Source organism: Pristiophorus japonicus, chromosome 8, assembly GCF_044704955.1.
Source record: "Pristiophorus japonicus isolate sPriJap1 chromosome 8, sPriJap1.hap1, whole genome shotgun sequence".
In the NCBI taxonomy this organism is placed as follows: Eukaryota; Metazoa; Chordata; class Chondrichthyes; family Pristiophoridae; genus Pristiophorus; species Pristiophorus japonicus.
In genome coordinates, this window is record NC_091984.1 from 57241601 (window position 1) to 57262142 (window position 20542).

Sequence of the window (20542 nt, forward strand, 5' to 3'; positions counted from 1 at the left end):
TCCAATGAGTAGAGGCCCAACCTATTCAACCTTTTCTCATGTCAACCCCCTTATCTCTGGAATCAACCTTGTGAACCTTCTCTGAACTGCCTCCAAAGCAAGTATATCCTTTCGTAAATATGGAAACCAAAACTGCACGCAGTATTCCAGGTGTGGCCTCACTAATACCCTGTACAACTGTAGCAAGACTTCTCTGCTTTTATACTCCATCCCCTTTGCAATGAAGGCCAAGATTCCATTGACCTTCCTGATCACTTGCTGTACCTGCATACTAACCTTTTGTGTTTCATGCACCAAGACCCCCAGGTCCTGCTGTACTGCAATATTTATCCTTCAACCAACATCACTAAAACACATGATCTGGTCGTGTGTTTCAGTGCTGTTTGTGGGAGCTTGCTGTGCTTAAATTGTCTCCCGTGTTTCTCGACATTACAACAGTGACTATACTTCAAGTACTTAATTGGCTGTAAAGTGCTTTGGCACATCCAAAGGTCATGGTGATTGAAAATGCTGCTGGCATAACAACTGAAAATCTGAACTGCTTAGTGAGCTACCCTGAAAATTGAACAAAGTAATTTGCAAGCAAACATGTTGATGCATTTTTTGTTTGCGGAGTAATATTATACAGTATATCTGTTCTGTACACCAATGTGCTCATTAATGGCATCACTTAATAAAATGCTAATGCCAAAATGACGACTGATTGAGCAGTTGCTGCAAAATAAATGTGCAAGACATTGAATTTGCCTCTTGACAAATGCATAACCTTTCTCTACCTGATAGACATTTTATTTATTTTGTTATTGACACAAAGACAAATTATGTTGACAACTGAAGTGCTGAACGAGCAAATCAGAATCCCTGCTTGCAGGGTTCACTGGAAGTCTGCATCTGCATGCTTTAGAAATTGAGCCCCAGGAAAGCTGATATTCGTCATATTTTATTTTTATTGTGGATTTTTAACCGATGGACATTGGTGTTCCTTTTTAGTTGTACCGCTGTACTAGTTTTGTGCTGTGTCTGTGGATGACTCATTTCAAGTAAGAGCTGATTAGCTTTTAGGGAGCCGTTTATGGTGGAAGCAGTGCGGCAGTACTGTATCATGTTTTTGATTTCTTAATCCCGGATACCAGATGTGATACTCAGCACTGCTGCTGATAATATGATACTGATTTAGTGCACGCATATGTTGGAGGTTACTGCACTGGTGTAAAACTAACAAAGCCAGGAACAGCAGCCCTGCAGTACATGATGTGAATGATTTTCATTACTTAACAAAAATAAGCGTGACAGATATAAAATGAAACAGGTAACTTTTTTTTGCTTTTTTATCCTTGATACTTCCGCTGCTGCTGCAGAGGTAATATTAACATTTGTTAAAATGTGTGAGGAAGGAAATGCATGGCAGACCATTTAGAATCCTAAAGCTTTTAGAGCAAACTACTCTGGTTATAACCTCTTAAATAGTAAGTATCAAGACCATTCTGGTGTCTTCAAGCAATATTATTTGAAACTGTCTTTCGGTACAATTGATACATTAAGTACTTGTCACTCGTACTTGTTATATTTTTTAACAGATTTAGTTTCTAAAGATAAATGCTGCATTTTGGGTTATAATCTGAAAAATTAACTCTTCTGAGCAATTAATGTTTCCTTGGAGCTTTCAAAATATATGTTTTCTGTTCTATCTCTTGAACCCGGACTGTGTCTGTCTCCATTAACAAAGCATGAGAGAGAGAAAATCTGTATTTTGTTCCAGGCCTGGTACACTTTCAGATCTGCATTGCTTGTGAAATGTGGTTAAAATGAGGATGTATTAATAATGCTGCACTGTAATGTTTAGCACCTTGTATTGCACTCAGTCCTATGAGTGTTCCTCGATGCTGGAAGAGTATGCAGTATTTCATAGCTACGGGCCTAATATTCTAGAATTAAATTTTGGAATCTAGAAAATTCTGAAAATATTGGAATAAACATAACATTTGTAATTCAGGGAAATAATTGTGCTGATTTATGAATGCTGCGGCAGTCTTTTGCTTGGATGTGAAAAGAGGTTGAATTTTTTGGGTTTTTTTGAACAAAATGTTGAATGAAATTCATGTTTCATTTTGTTCTGTGCCTTCCAGACTTATGTTGGAGCATTAATAATTTTTATAAAGCAGTGAAATGAGAGTGGTATTCAGCAGAGTTTCAATAGAAATGGTTTGTGCAGTCTGAGCAAAATGCTTGTTGGTTTATTTTTTCAGTGCATTTTAGTCAATGTTCAGTTTCTAGGATAATTTTCACTAAATAGGCTTCAACTTGTTTCTTTATACCCATCATCATCATAGGCAGTCCCTCGGAATTGAGGAAAACTTGCTTCCACTCCGAGAGTGAGTCCTTTGGTGGCTGAACAGTCCAATGCGAGAGCCACAGACCCTGTCACAGGTGGGACAGACATTCGTCGGGGGACAGGGACGGTGGGACTCCTTCCGCTGCCTGCGCCTGATTTCTTCACGCTCACGGCGTTGACATGCGAAGAGCTCAAGCCCTCCAGGATGCACTTTCTCCACCTAGGGCAGTCTTCGGCCAGAGACTCCCAGGTGTCAGTGGTGATGTTGCACTTTACCAGGGAGGCTTTGAGGGTGTCCTTGTGACGTTTCCACTGCCCACCTTTGGCTCGTTTGCCATGCGGGAGCTCCGCATAGAGCAATTGCTTAGGGAGCCTCGTGTCTGGCACGTGAACTATGTGGCCTGCCCAGCAAGCTGATCGAGCGTGGTCAGTGCTTCAATGCTGGGGATGTTAGCCTGGGCGAGGACACTGATGTTGGTGCATCTGTCCTCCCAGGGGATTTGCAGGATCTTGCAGCGACATCGTTGGTGATATATCTCCAGTGACTTGAGGTGTCTTCCGTACATCGTCCATGCCTCTGATACATACAGGAGGGCGGGTGTTACTACAGCCCTGTAGACCATGAGCTTGGAAAGCACAGGAGATAAAACAACTGGCCGACAGCCACGATATTCGAGGATTCTTCATTGCAGTCAAGGCCACCTACGGTCCAAACTCCCAAGGCCCCACCCCACTCCTGGCCAAGAATGGGGAAACACTCATCAAGGACACCGATGCTGTCAGGGCCCGCTGGAAGGAGCACTTTGAAGATCTCCTCAACTGAGACTCTGCTTTTGACTTGAGTGTTCTCAACTCCATCACGCAACATGCGACCCGCCACCACCTCAGTGAAACCACAGCGCTGTTAGGCAAAGCCATAAAACAGCTCAAGAATAAAAAGGCTACAGGTGCGAATGGAATTCCTGCTGAGGCGCTAAAGTATGGCGGAGAAGCGCTGTTGGTGCAGATACATTACTTCATCTCTCTCATTTGGAGGGAGGAGAGCATGCCGTGAGATCTGAGATGCAGTGATCGTGACCATATTTAAAAGGGGGAACAAGTCCAACTATGGCAACTACAAGGGAAGCGCCCTGCTATTGGCCACTAGGAAGGTTGTCGCTCGAATTCTCCTCAGCCGTCTGCTCCCTGTGGCCAAGGAACTCCTCCCGGAATCACAGTGCAGATTTCGTCCCCTACGGGGCACAGTGGACATGATCTTTGCAGCGCGACAGCTGCAAGAAAAATACAGGGAGCAGCGCCAGCCCTTATACATGGCCTTTTTCGATCTTACAAAGGCCTTTGACACTTCTTTAAACCAAATCTTCATTGCTTGTCTTGGTTATTGATGTTTGTTTGGTATTTGTTGGTTTTTGCTTGTGGTGAAAATGCTTATCCACAGATGAGTATGGCTAAGCAACATTTAACGTCTTGAGCCATGGTGTTTTCAATTGTGTCGACTGTTTTCTTCTGTACTACCAGTTCCAAACTTGCTTTTACCCCAAAATGCATTTTTTTGATATAGCTGTTACACTTGACTTTTCATGGTGCTTTGACATCCCTCTAATGAAAAATACAGTGTTAATATATTTTGTTTGAAGAAATATGGAGGGATGCCCCAAAGATTACGCTGATGGGGTTAAATGAGAGGAGAGAGGAGGCTAGTGTCGAGCATAAACAACGGCCTCGACCAGTTGGGCCGATTGGCCTGTTTGTGTTGTGCATTCGATGTAAAAATCAAATGTAATCCTCTGAATTGTACCATGCATGCAGAGCAAGAACAAATCTTGGATTTGTGCTCTGTTGGTGGCGGTGTGACACCAAGAAATGCAGTTGCCCATTCAGATGCCAAGCCGGTTCTTTATATCGGTGAATTCATGCCACATTTAACTCCCTTTTGAATATATCTAACGAACTGGCCTCAACAACTTTCTGTGGTAGAGAATTCCACAGGTTCACAATTCTGAGTGAATAAGTTTCTCCTCATCTCGGTCCTAAATGGCTTACCCCTTATCCTGGATCTGGACTTCCCCAACATAGAGAACATTCTTCCTGCATCTAACCTGTCCAATCCCGTCAGAATTTTATGTTTCTGAGAGATCCCCTCTCGCTCTTCTAAATTCCAGTGAATATAAGCCTAGTCGATCCAGTCTTTCTTCATATGTCAGTCCTGCCATCCCGGGAATCAGTCTGGTGAACCTTCGCTGCACTCCCTCAATAGCAAGAATGTCCTTCCTCAGATTAGGAGACCACAACTGAACACAATATTCAAGGTGTGGCCTCATCAAGGCCCTGTACAACTGCAGTAAGATCTCCCTGCTCCTATACTCAAATCCTCTCGCTATGAAGGCCAACATGCTATTTGCCGCCTTCACCGCCTGCTGTACCTGCATGCCAACTTTCAATGGCTGATGTACCATAACACCCAGGTCTCGTTGCACCTCCACTTTTCCTAATCTGTCACCATTCAGATAATATTCTGCCTTCCTGTTTTTGCCATCAAAGTGGATAACCTCACATTTATCTACATTTATACTGCTATTAACAAAAATGATATAATTGGGATTACGGAGACATGGCGCCAGCATGATGAAGGCTGGAAACTCAACATCCAGGGGTATTTAACATTCAGGAAGGATAGACAGAAAGGAAAAGGAGGTGGGATAGCATTGCTGGTTAAAGAGGAAATTAACTCAATAGTAAGGAAGGACATTAGCTTGGATGATGTGGACTCTCAATGGGTAGAGCTGCGGAATACCAAAGGGCAGAAAACGCGAGTGGGAGTTGTGTACAGACCACCCAACAGTAGTAGTGAGGTTGGGGACAGCATCAAACTAGAAATTAGGGATGCATACAATAAGGGTACAGCAGTTATCATGGGCGACTTTAATCTAGATATAGATTGGGCTAACCAAACTGGTAACAATACGGTGGAGGAGGATTTCCTGGAGTGTATTAGGCATGGTTTTCTAGACCAATATGTCGAGGAACCAACGAGGGAGCTGGCCATCCTCGACTGGGTAATGTGTAATGTGAAAGGACTAATTAACAATCTTGTTATGAGTGACCATAATATGGTAGAATTCTTTATGAAGTTGGATAGTGACACAGTTAATTCAGAGACTAGAGTCCTGAACTTAAAGAAAGGTAACTTCGATGGTATGAGACGTGAATTGGCTAGAATAGACTGGCGAATGATACTTAAAGGGTGACGGTGGATAGGCAATGGCAAACATTTAAGGATCACATGGATAAACTTCAACAATTGTACATCCTGGTCTGGAGTAAAAATAAAACTGGGAAGGTGGCTCAACCATGGCTAACAAGGGAAATTAAGGATAGCGTTAAATCCAAGGAAGAGGCATATAAATTGGCCAGAAAAAGCAGCAAACCTGAGGACTGGGAGAAATTTAGAATTCAGCAGAGGAAGACAAAAGGTTTAATTAGGAGGGGGAAAATAGAGTATGAGAGGAAGCTTGCTGAGAACATAAAAACTGACTGCAAAAGCTTCTATGGATATGTGAAGAGAAAAAGATTAGTGAAGACAAACATGGGTCCCTTGCAGTCAGAATCAGGTGAATTTATAATGGGGTACAAAGAAATAGCAGACCAATTGAACAAATACTTTGGTTCTGTCTTCACGAAGGAAGACACAAATAACCACTTGGAAATACGAGGGGACGGAGGGTCTCGGGAGAAGAAGGAACTGAAGGAAATCCTTGTTAGTCAGAAAATTGTGTTAGGGAAATTGAAGGCCGATAAATTCCCAGGGCCTGTTGGTCTGCATCCCAGAGTACTTAAGGAAGTGGCTCTAGAAATAGTGACTGCATTGGTTATCATTTTCCAGCAGTCTATCGACTCTGGATCAGTTCCTATGGACTGGAGGGTAGCTAATGTAACACCACTTTTTAAGAAAGGAAGGAGAGAGAAAACGGGGAATTACAGAATGGTTAGCCTGACATCAGTGGTGGGGAAAATGTTGGAATCAATTATTAAAGATTGAAATAACAGTGCATTTGGAAAGCAGTGACAGGATCAGTCCAAGTCAGCATGGATTTATGAAAAGGAAATCCTGCTTGACAAATCTTCTCAAATTTTTTGAGGATGTAACGAGTAGAGTGGACAGGGGAGAACCAGTGGATGTGGTGTATTTGGACTTTCAAAAGGCTTTTGACAAGGTCCCACACAAGAAATTGGTGTGCAAAATTGAAGCACATGGTATTGGGGGTAATGTATTGACGTGGATAGAGAACTGGTTGGCAGATAGGAAGCAGAGAGTCGGGATAAACTGGTCCTTTTCAGAATGGCAGGCAGTGACTAGTGGGGTGCCGCAGGGCTCAGTGCTGGGACCCCAGCTATTTACAATATACATCAATGATTTAAATGAAGGAATTGATTGTAATATCATCAAGTTTGCAGACGACACTAATCTGGGTGGCGATGTGAGCTGCGAGGAGGATGCTAAGAGGCTGCAGGGTGACTTGGATAGGTTAGGTGAATGGGCAAATGCATGGCAGATGCAGTATAATGTGGATAAATGTGAGGTTATCCACTTTGGTGGCAAAAACAGGAAGGCAGACTATTATCTGAATGGCGGCAGATTAGGAAAAGGGGAGGTGCAACGAGACCTGGGTGTCATGGTACATCAGTCATTGAAAGTTGGCATGCAGGTACAGCAGGTGGTGAAGAAGGCAAATGGCATGTTGGCCTTCATAGCTAGGGGATTTGAGTATAGGAGCAGGGAGGTCTTACTGCAGTTGTACAGGACCTTGGTGAGCCTCAGCTGGAATATTGTGTTCAGTTTTTGTCTCCTAATCTGAGGAAGGACATTCTTGCTATTGAGGGAGTGCAGCGAAGGTTCATCAGACTGATTCCCGGGAAGGCAGGACTGACATATGAGGAGAGACTGGATCGACTGGGCCTGTATTCACTGGAGTTCAGAAGAATGAGAGGGGATCTCATAGAAACATATAAAATTCTGATGGGACTCGACAGGTTAGATGCAGGAAGAATGTTCCCAATATTGGGGAAGTCCAGAACCAGGGGTCACAGTCTAAGGATAAGGGGTAAGCCATTTAGGACCGAGATGAGGAGAAACTTCTTTACTCAGAGTTGTTATCCTGTGGAATTCTCTGCCGCAGAGAGTTGTTGATGCCAGTTCATTGGATATATTCAAGAGGGAGTTAGATATGACCCTTTTGTCTAAAGGGATCAAGGGGTATGGAGAGAAAGCAGGGAAGGGGTACTGAGGTGATGATCAGCCATGATCTTATTGAATGGAGGTGCAGGCTCAAAGGGCCGAATGGCCTAATCTGCACCTATTTTCTCTGTTTCTATGTCTTGTTCTCGCTTTAATGCAAGTCTTCTTAGGAAAAGTAAACTTAAGTAGTCCCGGGTAAAACATAATTTATACATTAACCCTTTACTTGTCTCGAGCAGAAACGTACAATCATTTAAACTTCGTATTATTTGTGTCAGTTTTATTCGCATAAACATATACATTTTGGAGACCCCTGATTTCAGACACAGACACACCGACACTGGAATTTAAAAAAAAATCTTATTTGCTCAAGATTTGGTAAAGAGTGACTCTCAAACAGGTGGGGTTTTAAAGCAAACTGTATTTGGACAAGTTTAGAAAAAAAACCGAGACGAATAATAATTAATACATTCATGGAATTTTTCCTCAAAGACTATAAATGAGCAATTCATGAGCTTGTTTCTGCAATCGCTAAATATGCCACACCTGTTGTTTTGTGAAGTGAATGATTCCTTTTAGTTTTGAACACTGAGATAAAAAGCGTAGATACAGGCAGTTGGTTAAGTTTTTGAAAACTGAATTTTACAAGTATAGTCAGGTTCAACAAAGACTGCAAGACCAGTCAGGTTTCAAATAGAAATACCATGAGAGTAGTTGGGAGTTATTTTGTTTAAAGTCAAGTATTATTACGCAAAGACTAGTTGCACTGGTTGAAATAAGTAAATCCGTTCAATAACTGTTGCTCTGTATGTTTGTGCATAGCGGTAAAACACCATAATGATTTGCATCAGACCACTGTTTCTCAGTTTATCTTCAAAGAGAATGAAGAAACACACGAGTATCCAGTTAAAATCATGATTGGGCTATTCTGGTTATACTCGCAAATTACCCTTTTGTGTAGTTTTATATTGGTGGGCAGCAGAGCCACATCTTACACTGTACCTGAGAGAATATCTAACGTAGGACCTTTCATGTATTTAACCCCTTGTAACCTGCATCACATCTGTCCACCAGAGGGCCTACCTGTTGGAGTCCCAAGGGATCCCAGCATCCCTTGGGAGCACAGTATATAAGCAGACCACCCACGAGGTACCTGCATTCTGGAACTACAATAAAGGAGCTAAGGTCACACTTGCTCATTACACACAGTACTCTCTGACCATTTATTATGAGTATAACAGGATCCTCAACTTGTGATGGCCCCTATTTTTTATAATAGTGTCTCCTCTGACTTGCCAAGAGCAATGCTGCGTAATTGCAATTGCGAGTAGATTGAAATCGCCTTTGGTGTATTCCAACACAGAATGTCAAATACAGAATTACAGATTATGACACAATTGCATCCCTTCCCTGTTCTATGAGGGAAGTGGCTGCTACTGCAGCCTGCATCGAAAACACATAATTGTGGGCAACAGCAAATATAAAAGCTTTTGTTGCTCCATGGCATGGAAGTTTTTCCTCCTTAGGGTAATTAATTTGTGTTGGGAAACATTGGGTTCAAACTGCACAAATGGTGAGGATCAATTTACGTAAGAACAGTGTTTTCTTTTAATAAGAGAAATTCTACTTTGCTCCAAGATAAGATGTAGTTTTGGCAGGTAGTGCATTTCGAATGTTTAAAATCACAAGTGGGTTTTCCAGATATGATTGAATATAATATGGATAAACTGGTTTCAGGGTTTTAGATAGGCTAATATTTTAATTGACTTTACAGCCAAGTTTGAATAAAATATCTTGGGAAGAACAAAATGGAATTTTTAACAAGTATTTTTTTTTTACAGGCAGAGCTTTCTGGATCCTCTCCATTGCCCTTCAGGAAACTGAGTAACCCTGACCTGACCTGTTCATCTGGAAAAGTCTCTAAACTCCAGCATCAGTTTAGTGAAGATGATGTCAAACTTCGAAGAGGGAGCTTTGGTGGTGCATTGGGAGGTGAAGAGTTGACTTATTTCTTCTTGTCAATGGAAGATTTTAGAGTTGTGGATATTCAAAGAAGTAGATCATGAACATGAGTCTTGTATTCTGAGGGATAATTGTGAATGGTGCTATGTCTTAAACGTTTGCTTTTAATTTAATATTTAAACTCTGGTATAAATCGATGCAATGGAAAGAAAGAGTAGCAAGGATGAAATATATAAATTCACTTCTGTAGCAAACTTTCTGGGAGGTATGGTATCTGATGTCAACCAAATCTCAACTCCTACTGATTTTTTTAAAACACTCTGGCCTAGAAATTGCTGTCGGAGGCTTCCCGCAGGCCTCCGATCGCAACATTTTTTACGAAAGTACCTGGTGGTCCTGGAGGTTCGGATTCTTGTGGAGCTGGGCCTCTACGCCAAAGCCTTCATAGAGGCCCATGTATCCCAGGAGCGTAAGGGTTTATTTTGTACACATTAGTGAGATTACATGGGCTGGCCCAACCTATCCAAGCAGGAGGATCTCCATTCATATTTATGGTGATTCCCTGTACACAGAACACCATGAGTATGAATGGGAATACCCCCCAAAACAGAGACTGAAAATAACTATAAACAAAGTCACATATTTCAAATCAAGAAAAGTGGAATTTAATTAATTAATTAAAACAAAAATCTAATTTTTTGAAAACAAAATTTACATATTTTAAAGTGTCTAAAAATAAACTTGCCTTACTTAACAGGATTTTAAATGTTTAAATTATTTTAAAAATGTATTTTTTTGAACTTTAAAAGTCTTAAGCAGGTCTTATGCCTGTTTATTTCAGTCATAAAAATTTGAAGGACATTCGTGGACAGGAGATGGGCAAATAGCCCAAATCTTTCTCCCCACCCCCGCCATGGAGATCCTTTACTTTCGAATACAGTGGATCTGTCAAGTGGATTCTTGACGGATCGCAAGTTCTGGGTTTAGGCGCTTGCGCTTCACATACCGAAACCCGGAACATGCGTGGTCCCTATGGGCGCACGCGCACCTCTTATGTGCCATAAAGGGCCACGAATTCAGGCCCTCTGTACTGGACACGGGGTGTTTTGATATTTTAAATTTTTAGTTGTGCAGGTTGGACCTCCCTTATCCGGCACCACCCGTCGTCCGGCGGTCGGGGGCGTATGTGTAGAACGCGGCCGACCTCCACCCCAACTTTGGAGCTGTGCCGACACTCGGCCCGCTGGGGCCGTGCCGACACCTGCTGGGGCCGCTCCGACACTCGGCCCCCCGGGGCCCGCCAACACCTGGGGCCGCTCCGACACTCGGCCCGCCGGGGCCCGCCAACACCTGGGGCTGCTCCGACACTCGGCCCGCCGGCGCCGCGCCGACAACTGCTGGGGCCGCGCCGACACTTGGCCCGCCGGCATCGCGCCGACACTCGGCCCGCCGGCGCCGCGTCGACACCTGCTGGGGCTGCTCCGACACTCGGCCCGCCGGCGCCGCGCCGACACCTGCTGGGGCCGCTCCGACACTCGGCCCGCCGGCGCCGCGCCGACACCTGCCCCCGCGCCACCCACTGCCCCCCAGGCCACTGACCTCCCCTTATCTGGAAAAATCCCTTATTTGGCACAGGCCGGGCCCCAAGGGTGCCAGATCAGGGAGGTTCAACCTGTACCATCATAATAGCTAATCCTTTTGTGAGAACCATCACATCTCCATGCTGCATACTAATTGCCCAAAACATTATGAGCAATGCCATGTAACATTGTTTTCTCAAAAGAATTCTACATAAAATGTTTATATACTATATTAATTTTATGCTTTTTTAAAATGGGAGCAACTTTAAGCCTGCAACATAATGTGAGATTCGTGTGACTTGTAAATTGCTCAGATTTCATCTTTGTTCTTCACCTATTGACATCCTACATCAGTATTTGCACACTACCCTCGTTCCTTCTCTTCCCACAATGGAGAGTGAGCTGACACATTAGCACTCTTCCTCTCTCCGCAGACGCTGCCTGACCTGCTGAGTATATCAAGCATTTCATGTTTTTAAATTCAGATTTTCAGTATTCCATAGTCTTTTGCTTTTGTGAACTTGTTTTCAATCTTTCTATTTGCCAGTTCCTTGGGCAAAATTATACCACTTTTTGGAATGCCTATATATTAGAGGTGGATATCAACCTCAAAATACAAAATACAAAAAGCTGGCGAACACTTCTCAAAAGTGGTCCTAATTATAGGACACTGATTTAATATTCAATGGGACACAGTCTTGTTGTAACTTAAGATGGAGGTTTGCCCATCATTGTTTTATTTGAAGGGGAGAAAAAACATAAGTACACAAAAGCCCAAGGGGGTAATACAGGTATTGAAGGCACAAGATTTATATTTTGGGATGGGGATGTGGGTCTGGGGCACAATATTTGACACTAGATTTTTTTCCCCCATTTATTTTGGAGTCTAATGTAATTCAGCAGGCCAGAATCATTTATTTGGATTGGGGTTAGATATTTAAAATGAAGTCATGGTACATACTTCATTACCAATCTACACAGTCCAAGTCCTTCTAATGAACCCTAACATAAGCAATTTGCAAGCAATTAGTATTTTGCACCCAATGTCTGAATGCTCAGATGATCTTGTCCAAAACTACCTTAAATACTGTTGTACGAATGTCGCTAGTAGCAATGTGACTGCTGCCCAGGGTAACTCTCCTGATTTTATTTCCTTATTTTTTTCCTCCCTTTTACTATGTGGAACTGCTTGGCCTCAACTTGAGGACAAGACTGAGATAGAGTTTATACCCACAGATGTGCTTTTAAACCATGTTCCATTCCTCTGCAGCATAGCAGATTGGTGTTCCAACATGCAGTTCTACCAACGACACATTAAAAAAAACTTGGAACAGCATTTGGTGTAAACAATAGAAGTAGTATCTTCAGGAATAGCATGTTGCAAAGTACTTCATAGACGAGAAAGGACTGTGTTTATAGCAACTGAATAACAATGTGTTGAAAAGCAGATATGTATTTTTGAAAGAGGGATTCACATACTAAAACAGTCCCAGGTATATTTTTGAGCAATTACGAACAAGTTCAGCATGAAAAGTGCTCTGAAAAGCTCAGAAGAAACTATGAAAAAACTGTTGCAGGGTTCCCAATACTTGGAATCCTTACATGCAGTCTGTCGATGTTTGACCATAACATTTACTACTCTAACTTTATAACTCCGCGTTACCTTTGCTTTACCTCAGTATGGTAATCATTATGGCTGAAATATTCATCGGCTTTATGATTTCCTTATTATTTTCGCAGACATTGATTCGTCATGCTTTTAAATGCTTTATACGACAGTCTCTCGCTGTGGTCCTCCCTCCCTTCAAATTTTGCTATAGTTTAATGAAAACAAAATGGACAAATAATCTGTTATTTCTTCTTCAAATTTTCCACAACTATGTTTGAGCAGATTTTGTGGGTCAGGAATTGTTTTTAAATGACAGTTTTAGCTCCCCAATTAACTCATTGGGTTATGCACCACCTGATATGATGCAGTGCCACACAGAATAACAAAGCCTCAAGTTCCTAGCCTGTGCTGAATTCGCTGATTTCTGTCATGCTGTCCTGAGTTCCCTGTGGTAGTGAGGCAGGTAAAAAATAAACAGATAAAAATCCTCGTTAGAAAGTATACATGCGTGGATGTGTGAGAACATAATTGGGCTCAGCTGCGATACTCCCACAAATAATTTATTATGTTTATTATTAAATAACCTGCCAACACGTGCTGTCTAGGCGCCATGATGAGAGTAGCTTCTTGGGCACTGGTTGGCACCCATGGAATTGTACCAGCATAAGTCAGTACCTTAAGCAAAAGAGGATAATGTTACTATTTGGGTTAGTCCCAGCTCTGTTTATGTTCATAGCAACAAGGCAGCTTCTATTGACAGGCCTGTGTCTCCTATGATTCAAAACTTATAGCCTTGTGCGTAGGTTAGTGGATTGTGCAAGTAACAATGGCCCTTTTCTCAATACATATTGGAAAGGTGTCTGAGATGCCCACCATTTTCTACTGATTGTCGTGATCAATGGAAAAAAAATCACACTGGCAGTACATATGTTTTAGGCGAAACTACAAAATGTATTTATCGTCAGATGAAATTTTAATAGAGAAAATTAATCGGTTAAAATAGCCAACTTGAGGTTGCCTCTGGTCACTTGAATAATCAGGATCGACTGTAAGCCAATATGGTGGGTATATTTAATCAGAGTTTGACAGAATATAATGCATTAGTTACACAGCAAAAACATCATCATCATAGGCGGTCTCTCAAACAAGGATGACTTGCTTCTACATGAGTTCACAGCTGTTTCAATGAAGGACTCAATATTCCAGTTCTGAACTCCAATTGAAGGGGTGGAAGGTGCGTGTGTGTGGATTTTAATTAACGTGTGGTGACGTTTGGATATCAGCCACCACATGCTTGGCCTTTATCCAGTGGCAAGGGTTAATCAGGACGACTGGAGATCTGCTCTGCTGCACGGACCTAGTGTGTACACATATTGCAGTGTGGGCAGGCCTGTGCTGCCCCTGGGCCCTCGGCTCATTTGACGCACCTCCTGCCGCGATCTCTCACCGCTCCTCCGTCACGATCCTCCGCCACGATCTCTCACTGCTCCTCCGTCACGCTCCTCCGCCGCGATCTCTTACCGCTCCTCCGTCACGATTCTCTGCCATGTTCTCTCGCCGCACCTCTGCAACAAACATTCGCTGAATCTGAGCCACAAACTCTCATCGCTCCTCCATTTCGATCATTCGCCGCTCATCCGCCCCAACCTTCCCGCTCCTCCACTGTACCTGGGCCCCGCCGATGTTCCTGCCCTCATTCCAAACAGCGACCTGGGTTTTGATGACGTCACCCAGTCGCCCATCTCAATCGGCGCACACTTGGAGCAGCTCACGCTGGAAGTTGTAGTGGTCTGCCGCTCCAGCTCTTTTATAGCCTGACCTGCGGAGATGTTCTCTCGCAGGTTGAGGGGCCACGATGTTCCAGGGCCCATTGCTCCAGCTCTTTTATAGCCCGACCTGTGAAGGTGTTCTCTCGTAGGTCGGGGGCTATGGCTGTGACAAGTAGCTGATACCGATCTCGATTGGACAAACAGCTGACGCACGTGAGCAGTTCTCTTGCTTGCGGACGATCTTTCTTTCATCCAGAGCCTCCTTTGGTATGCGTGGGATCACTCTCGAAGAGTGTTCGACCAGCCCAACCTCTGTATCGCTCTCACCTCCACTGTCTGTCCTGAAAAGCTCTCGAGGTGTCGCTTTTATTTTCTTTTTAGGAGTGGGCCTGGAAACCGTTTGCCTATAGAGGTTCCCCATAAAACTCAATACCCAGCGAGGCTTCGAGTTCTTTGTATTGATTCTTGTATCAAAGCTGTCCCTAAAGATGTCTCATGTACTTGTCCACATGCCTTTTTTGTTTATACTTTCTCAGGGTTTCTTCCTTTATAATTTGTGTCTTATCTCTCTTGTCGCTATCCTCTCGGGTTTAACCATGAGGCCCAAACCAGAAAACTGTCTTACTTCAATCGTCGTTACCTGCTTTATGACCTAGAAAACTGCTTTGTGTTTACGTTAACTTACCCAACTTCCTTCCATTCTATACTCATTAACTTTTAATTATTTTCACAAGCAACTCCAATTCCTACCTTAGCATTATAACTTGATTGTTAATAATAATATAGAGCTTAGTTGCTTAAATTAAAGATACATAAACAAAGTTAAAGTCTTAACTTGAAAACAACAGATATTGGTTGTCATCGTGCAGAATGTGATAATACCTCAGCAGGGAGCCAAAACATTAGCATTTCTAAGCATCTATCTAATCTGAGGAGACTCTTCGCCTCCAGTTCGAACATAACCATTTAACATAGCAGTCTTTGCGGCAGAGTTTTAGTCACATAACCATATACATTTTGTACACCACTGATTTCTATCCTATTCCCCACCTTGAAGGGGAGAAAACTTTATTCAGTCCTCTCATTTTTAGTTTTTGCACCCATCATGCCATCTCTAAATTGTTTTCTCAACTTGGGCGTTAGTTAGTTGGGAGACTCAAATGAAGATTTCCCCCTTTCTTGCAGTCCATTCCTTTTGAGGAGGAGGAGCAACCTCTGATCCCTTTCTTCAAATTTAATTCACTGTTCAGGTGTTCTCATTCTGCCCCGCCTGGGGTATCCTTTGTTTCTTTTATTGCTTTCCTGATCTTGCCCCACCTGGGGTCTCTTCTTCATTGCTTCGGATCTGCACTTACGGTTTATTCAATTATTTTTTTTTTAGTGCTGGTTAGTCATAGACATTGGCTTATGCATCAAAGTCTTGCTACATGGGGTACATGTATCAAATACACTATCATTACAAGTTGGACAACTACCAGAGCGTGTGAAATAATACGAACCTAAAGGTGTGTTGATGTATTAGGCCCAATATCCCACCAGTGTGAATGTTGTACCAATTGTGCCACATAAGAATCAATTGTGCCAGCAAAGAATGACATAAAAAAATAAGAGAGAGGAAAGATAGATTATGAAAGTAAACGAGCATGAAATATAAAAACAGATAGTAAGAGTAGGTACAGGTGTATAAAAAGAAAAGGAGTGGCTAAAGTAAATGTTGATCCCCAAGAGGATGAGACTGGGGAATTAATAATGGGGAACAGAGAAATGGCAGAGACTTTGAACAAATATTTTGTGTCGTTATTCACCGTAGTTAAAAACTAAAAACCTCTCAATTGTGGATAATCAAGGGGCAATACAATCACTATCACTAAAAAGTAGTATAAAGTAATGGGACTAAAGGTGGACAAGTCGCCTGGACCTGATGGCTTGCATCTTAGGGTTGTAAAAGAAGTGGCTGCAGAGATAGTGCATGCATTGGTTGTAATCTACCAAAATTTCCTGGACTCTGGGGGAGGTCCCAGCGGATTGGAAAACCGCAAATATAACACCCCTATTTAAAAAAGGAGGCAGACAGAAAGCAGGAAACTACAGACCGGTTAGCCTAACATCTATCGTTGGGAAAATGCTGGAATCCATTATTCATCAGCATCGGCAGTCCCTCAGAATCGAGGAAGACTTGCTTCCACTTTAAAAGTGAATTCTCAGGTGGCTGTACAGTCCAATGCGGGAATTACAGTCTCTGCCACAGGTGGGGCAGACAGTGGTTGAAGGAAAGTGTGGGTGGGGAGTCTGGTTTGCCGCACACTCCTTCCGCTGTCTGTGCTTGATTTCTGCATGCTCTCGGCGATGAGACTCAAGGTGCTCAGCACCCTCCTGGATGCTCTTCCTCCATTTTGGTCTTGGGCCAGGGATTCCCAGGTGCCGGTGGGGCTGTTGCACTTGATCAAGGAGGTTTTGAGGATGTCCTTGAAACATTTCCTCTGCCCACTTAGGGCTCACTTGCCGTGTAGGAGTTGTGAGTAGAGCGCTTGCTTAGGGAGTTTCATGACTGGCATGTGGACCATGTGGCCCGCCCAACAGAGCTGGTCGAGCGTGGTCAGTGCTTCGATGCTGCGGATGTTGGCCTGAGTGAGAACACTGAAGTTGGTGCGTCAACCTCCCAGTGAATTTGCAGGATCTTGCGGAGGTAGAGTTGGTGGTACTTCTCCAGCGCTTTGAGATCTGGTCCATGTCTCTGAGCCATATTACTACTGCTCTGTTGACCATAAGCTTGGTGCCAGATTTGAGGTCCTGGTCTTCCTCAGGTGACCAAAGGTTGCGCTGGCACACTGGAGGCAGTGTTGGACACAGTAGCAGGACATTTGGAAAAGCATTATTCAAACCAGCAGAGTCAGCATGGTTTTATGAATGGGAAATCATGTTTGACAAATTTGCTGGAGTTCTTTGAGGATGTAACGAACAGGGTGGATAAAGGGGAACCAGTAGAGGTGATGTATTTGGATTTCCAGAAGGCATTTGACAAGTGCCACATAAAATATTACTGCACAAGATAAAAGTTCACTGGATTGGAGGTAAAATATTAGCATGGATAGAAGATTGGCTAACTAACAGAAAACAGAGAGTTGGGATAAACGGGTCATTTTCTGGTTGGCAAACAGTAACTAGTGGGGTGCCACAGGGCTCAGTGCTGGGACCCCAACTATTTACAATCTATATTAATGACTTGGATGAAGGGACCGAGTGTAATGTAGCCAAGTTTGCTGATGATGCAAAGATGGGCGAGAAAGCAAATTGTGAGGAGAGGACACAAAATCTGCGAAGGGATGGAGACAGGCTAAATGAGTGGGCAAAAATTTGGCAGATGGAGTATAATGTGGGAAAATGCGAGGTTATCCACTTTGGCAGAAAAAATAGAAAAGCAAATTATAATTTAAATGGAGAGAAATTGCGAAGTGCTGCAGTGCAGAGGGACCTGGAGGTCCTTGTGCATGAAACACACAAAGTTAGTATGCAGGAACAGCAAGTAATCAGGAAGGCAAATAGAATCTTGTCCTTTATTGCAAGGGGGATAGAGTATAAAAGCATAGATGTCCTGCTACAACTGTACAGGGTATTGGTGAGGCCATACCTGGAGTACTGCATACAGTTTTGGTCTCCGTATTTAAGGACGGGTATACCTGTATTTGCATTGGAGGCTGTTCAGAGAAGGTTCACTCGGTTGATTCCGGAGATGAGGGGGTTGACTTATGAAGATAGGTTGAGTAGGTTGGGTCTGTACAGATCGGAGTTCAGAAGAATGAGAGATGATCTTATCGAAACATATAAGATAACGAGAGGGCTAGACAAGGTGGATGCAGAGAGGATATTTCCACTCATAGGGGAAACTAAAACTAGGGTGCATAGTCTCAGAGTAAGGGACCGCCCATTTAAAACTGAGATGAGGAGGAATTTCTTCTCAGGGTTATAAATCTGTGGAATTCTCTGCCCCAGAGAGTGTGGAGGCTGGGTCATTGAATATATTTAAGGCAGAGATAGATTTTTGAGCGATAAGGGAATAAAGGGTTATGGGGAGTGGGCACGAAGTGGAGCTGAGTTCATGATCAGATCAGCCATGATCTTATTAAATGGCCTACTCCTTCTCCTATTATGTTCTTATAATTGAACAGCTAAAAATTTAATATTTCTTTTACTGTCAGTTTCACTGGGTATAGGTTTTGAGTTAGGTCCTGTTAGACCCACAACGACATGCAGGCCGTGATCCTTACCAACGGATCCATGACAAACCCAATCCACATCCGGACCGGAGTCAAACAGGCTTCAATTTTCCTAGCTGCCATGCTCCACCTCACTGTCAACACGCTCCCCGCTGGAGTGGAACTAAACGATAGAACCAGTGGGAACCTGTTCAACCTTCGCCGTCTCCAGACCAGGTCCAAGACTACCCCAACCTCTGTCGTTGAGCTACAGTACGCGGACAACGCCTGTGTTTGCGCACATGCAGAGGCTGAACTTCAGGACATAGTCGACGTATTTACTGAGGTGTACAAAAGCATAGGCCTTACACTAAACATCCGTAAGACAAATGTCCTCCACCAGCCTGTCCTCGCCGCAGAGCACTGCCCCCCAGTCATCAAGATCCATGGCGCGGCCCTGGAAAATGTTGACCATTTCCCACACCTCGAGAGTGTCTTGTCAACAAGAGCAGACATTGACGATGAGATTCAACACTGCCTCCAGTGTGCCAGTGCAGCCTTCAGCCGCCTGAGGAAAAGTATTTGAAGACCAGCCCCTCAAAACTGCCACCAAGCTCATGATCTACAGGGCTGTAGTAATACCCGGCCTCCTGTATGGCTCAGACATGGACCATGTACAGTAGACACCTCGTCGCTGAAGAAACACCACCAACGATGTCTCCACAAGATCCTACAAATCCCCTGGGCGGACAGACGCATCAACATTAGCGTCCTCGATCAGGCCAACAACCCCAGCATTGAAGCACTGTCCACACTTGATCAGCTCTGCTGGGCAGGCCACATTGTTCACATGCCAGACACGAGACTCCCAAAGCAAGCACTCTACTCTGAACACAAAAACACGAAGACAGAATATTATCTGAATGGCGGCAGATTCGGAAAAGGGGAGGTGCAGCGAGACCTGAGTGTCATGATTCATCAGTCACTGAAGGTTGGCATGCAGGTACGGCAGGTGGTGAAGAAGGCAAATGGCATGTTGGCATTCATAGCTAGGGGATTTGAGTATAGAAGCAGGGAAGTCTTGCTGCAATTGTACAGGGCCTTGGTGAGGCCCCACCTGGAATATTGTGTTCAGTTTTGGTCCCCTCATCTGAGGAAGGACGTTCTTGCTATTGACGGGGTGCAGTGAAGGTTCACCAGACTGATTCCTGGGTTGGCAGGACAGACATAAGAAAGACTGGATCAACTGGGCCTGTATTCACTGGAGTTTAGAAGGATGACAGGGGATCTCATAGAAACATATAAAATTCTGACAGGACTGGACAGGTTCGATGCAGGAAGAATGTTCCCAATGTTGGGGAAGTCCAGAACCAGGGACACAGTCTAAGGATAAGGGGTAAGTCATTTAGGACTGAGATGAGGAGAAACTTCTTCACTCAGAATTGTTAACCTGTGGAATTCCTGACCGCAGAGAGTTGTTGATGCCAGCTCATTGGATATATTCAAAAGGGAGTTAGATATGGCCCTTGCGGCTAAAGGGATCAAGGGGTATGGAGGGAAAGCAGGAACATGGTATTGAAGGAATGATCGGCCGTGTTCTTATTGAATGGTGGTGCAGGCTCGAAGGGCCGGATGGCCTACTCCTGCACCTATTTTCTATGTTTCTCAGTCATGGACTGATAAGATTCTCCAGATCTTTTACTCATATCCATCCATTCTTGCTAAATTTATTTCTCCCTAGCCTTCAATTTTAATCCCTCTGACAAGTATCAGTGTGTTTAACTCTCTTATTGTTTCATTAATTAGATAGTTTCTCGATGGCGTATGTGTCAACGCTTTTAAAAATTCTCTCACTTCCCTG

General features: G+C 43.5%; 1 protein-coding gene across 5 annotated transcripts in view; it reads left to right on the forward strand.

Moving 5' to 3' along the window:
- Window positions 1-20542, forward strand: part of mast2 (microtubule associated serine/threonine kinase 2) — a 641111-nt gene that overhangs the window by 31366 nt on the left and 589203 nt on the right. For all 5 annotated transcript variants that reach the window (XM_070886829.1, XM_070886832.1, XM_070886830.1 and 2 more), the window contains exon 2: window positions 9410-9560. In XM_070886829.1, the coding sequence (XP_070742930.1) occupies window positions 9410-9560 (151 nt within the window). The remainder of the gene's footprint in view (window positions 1-9409; window positions 9561-20542) is intronic.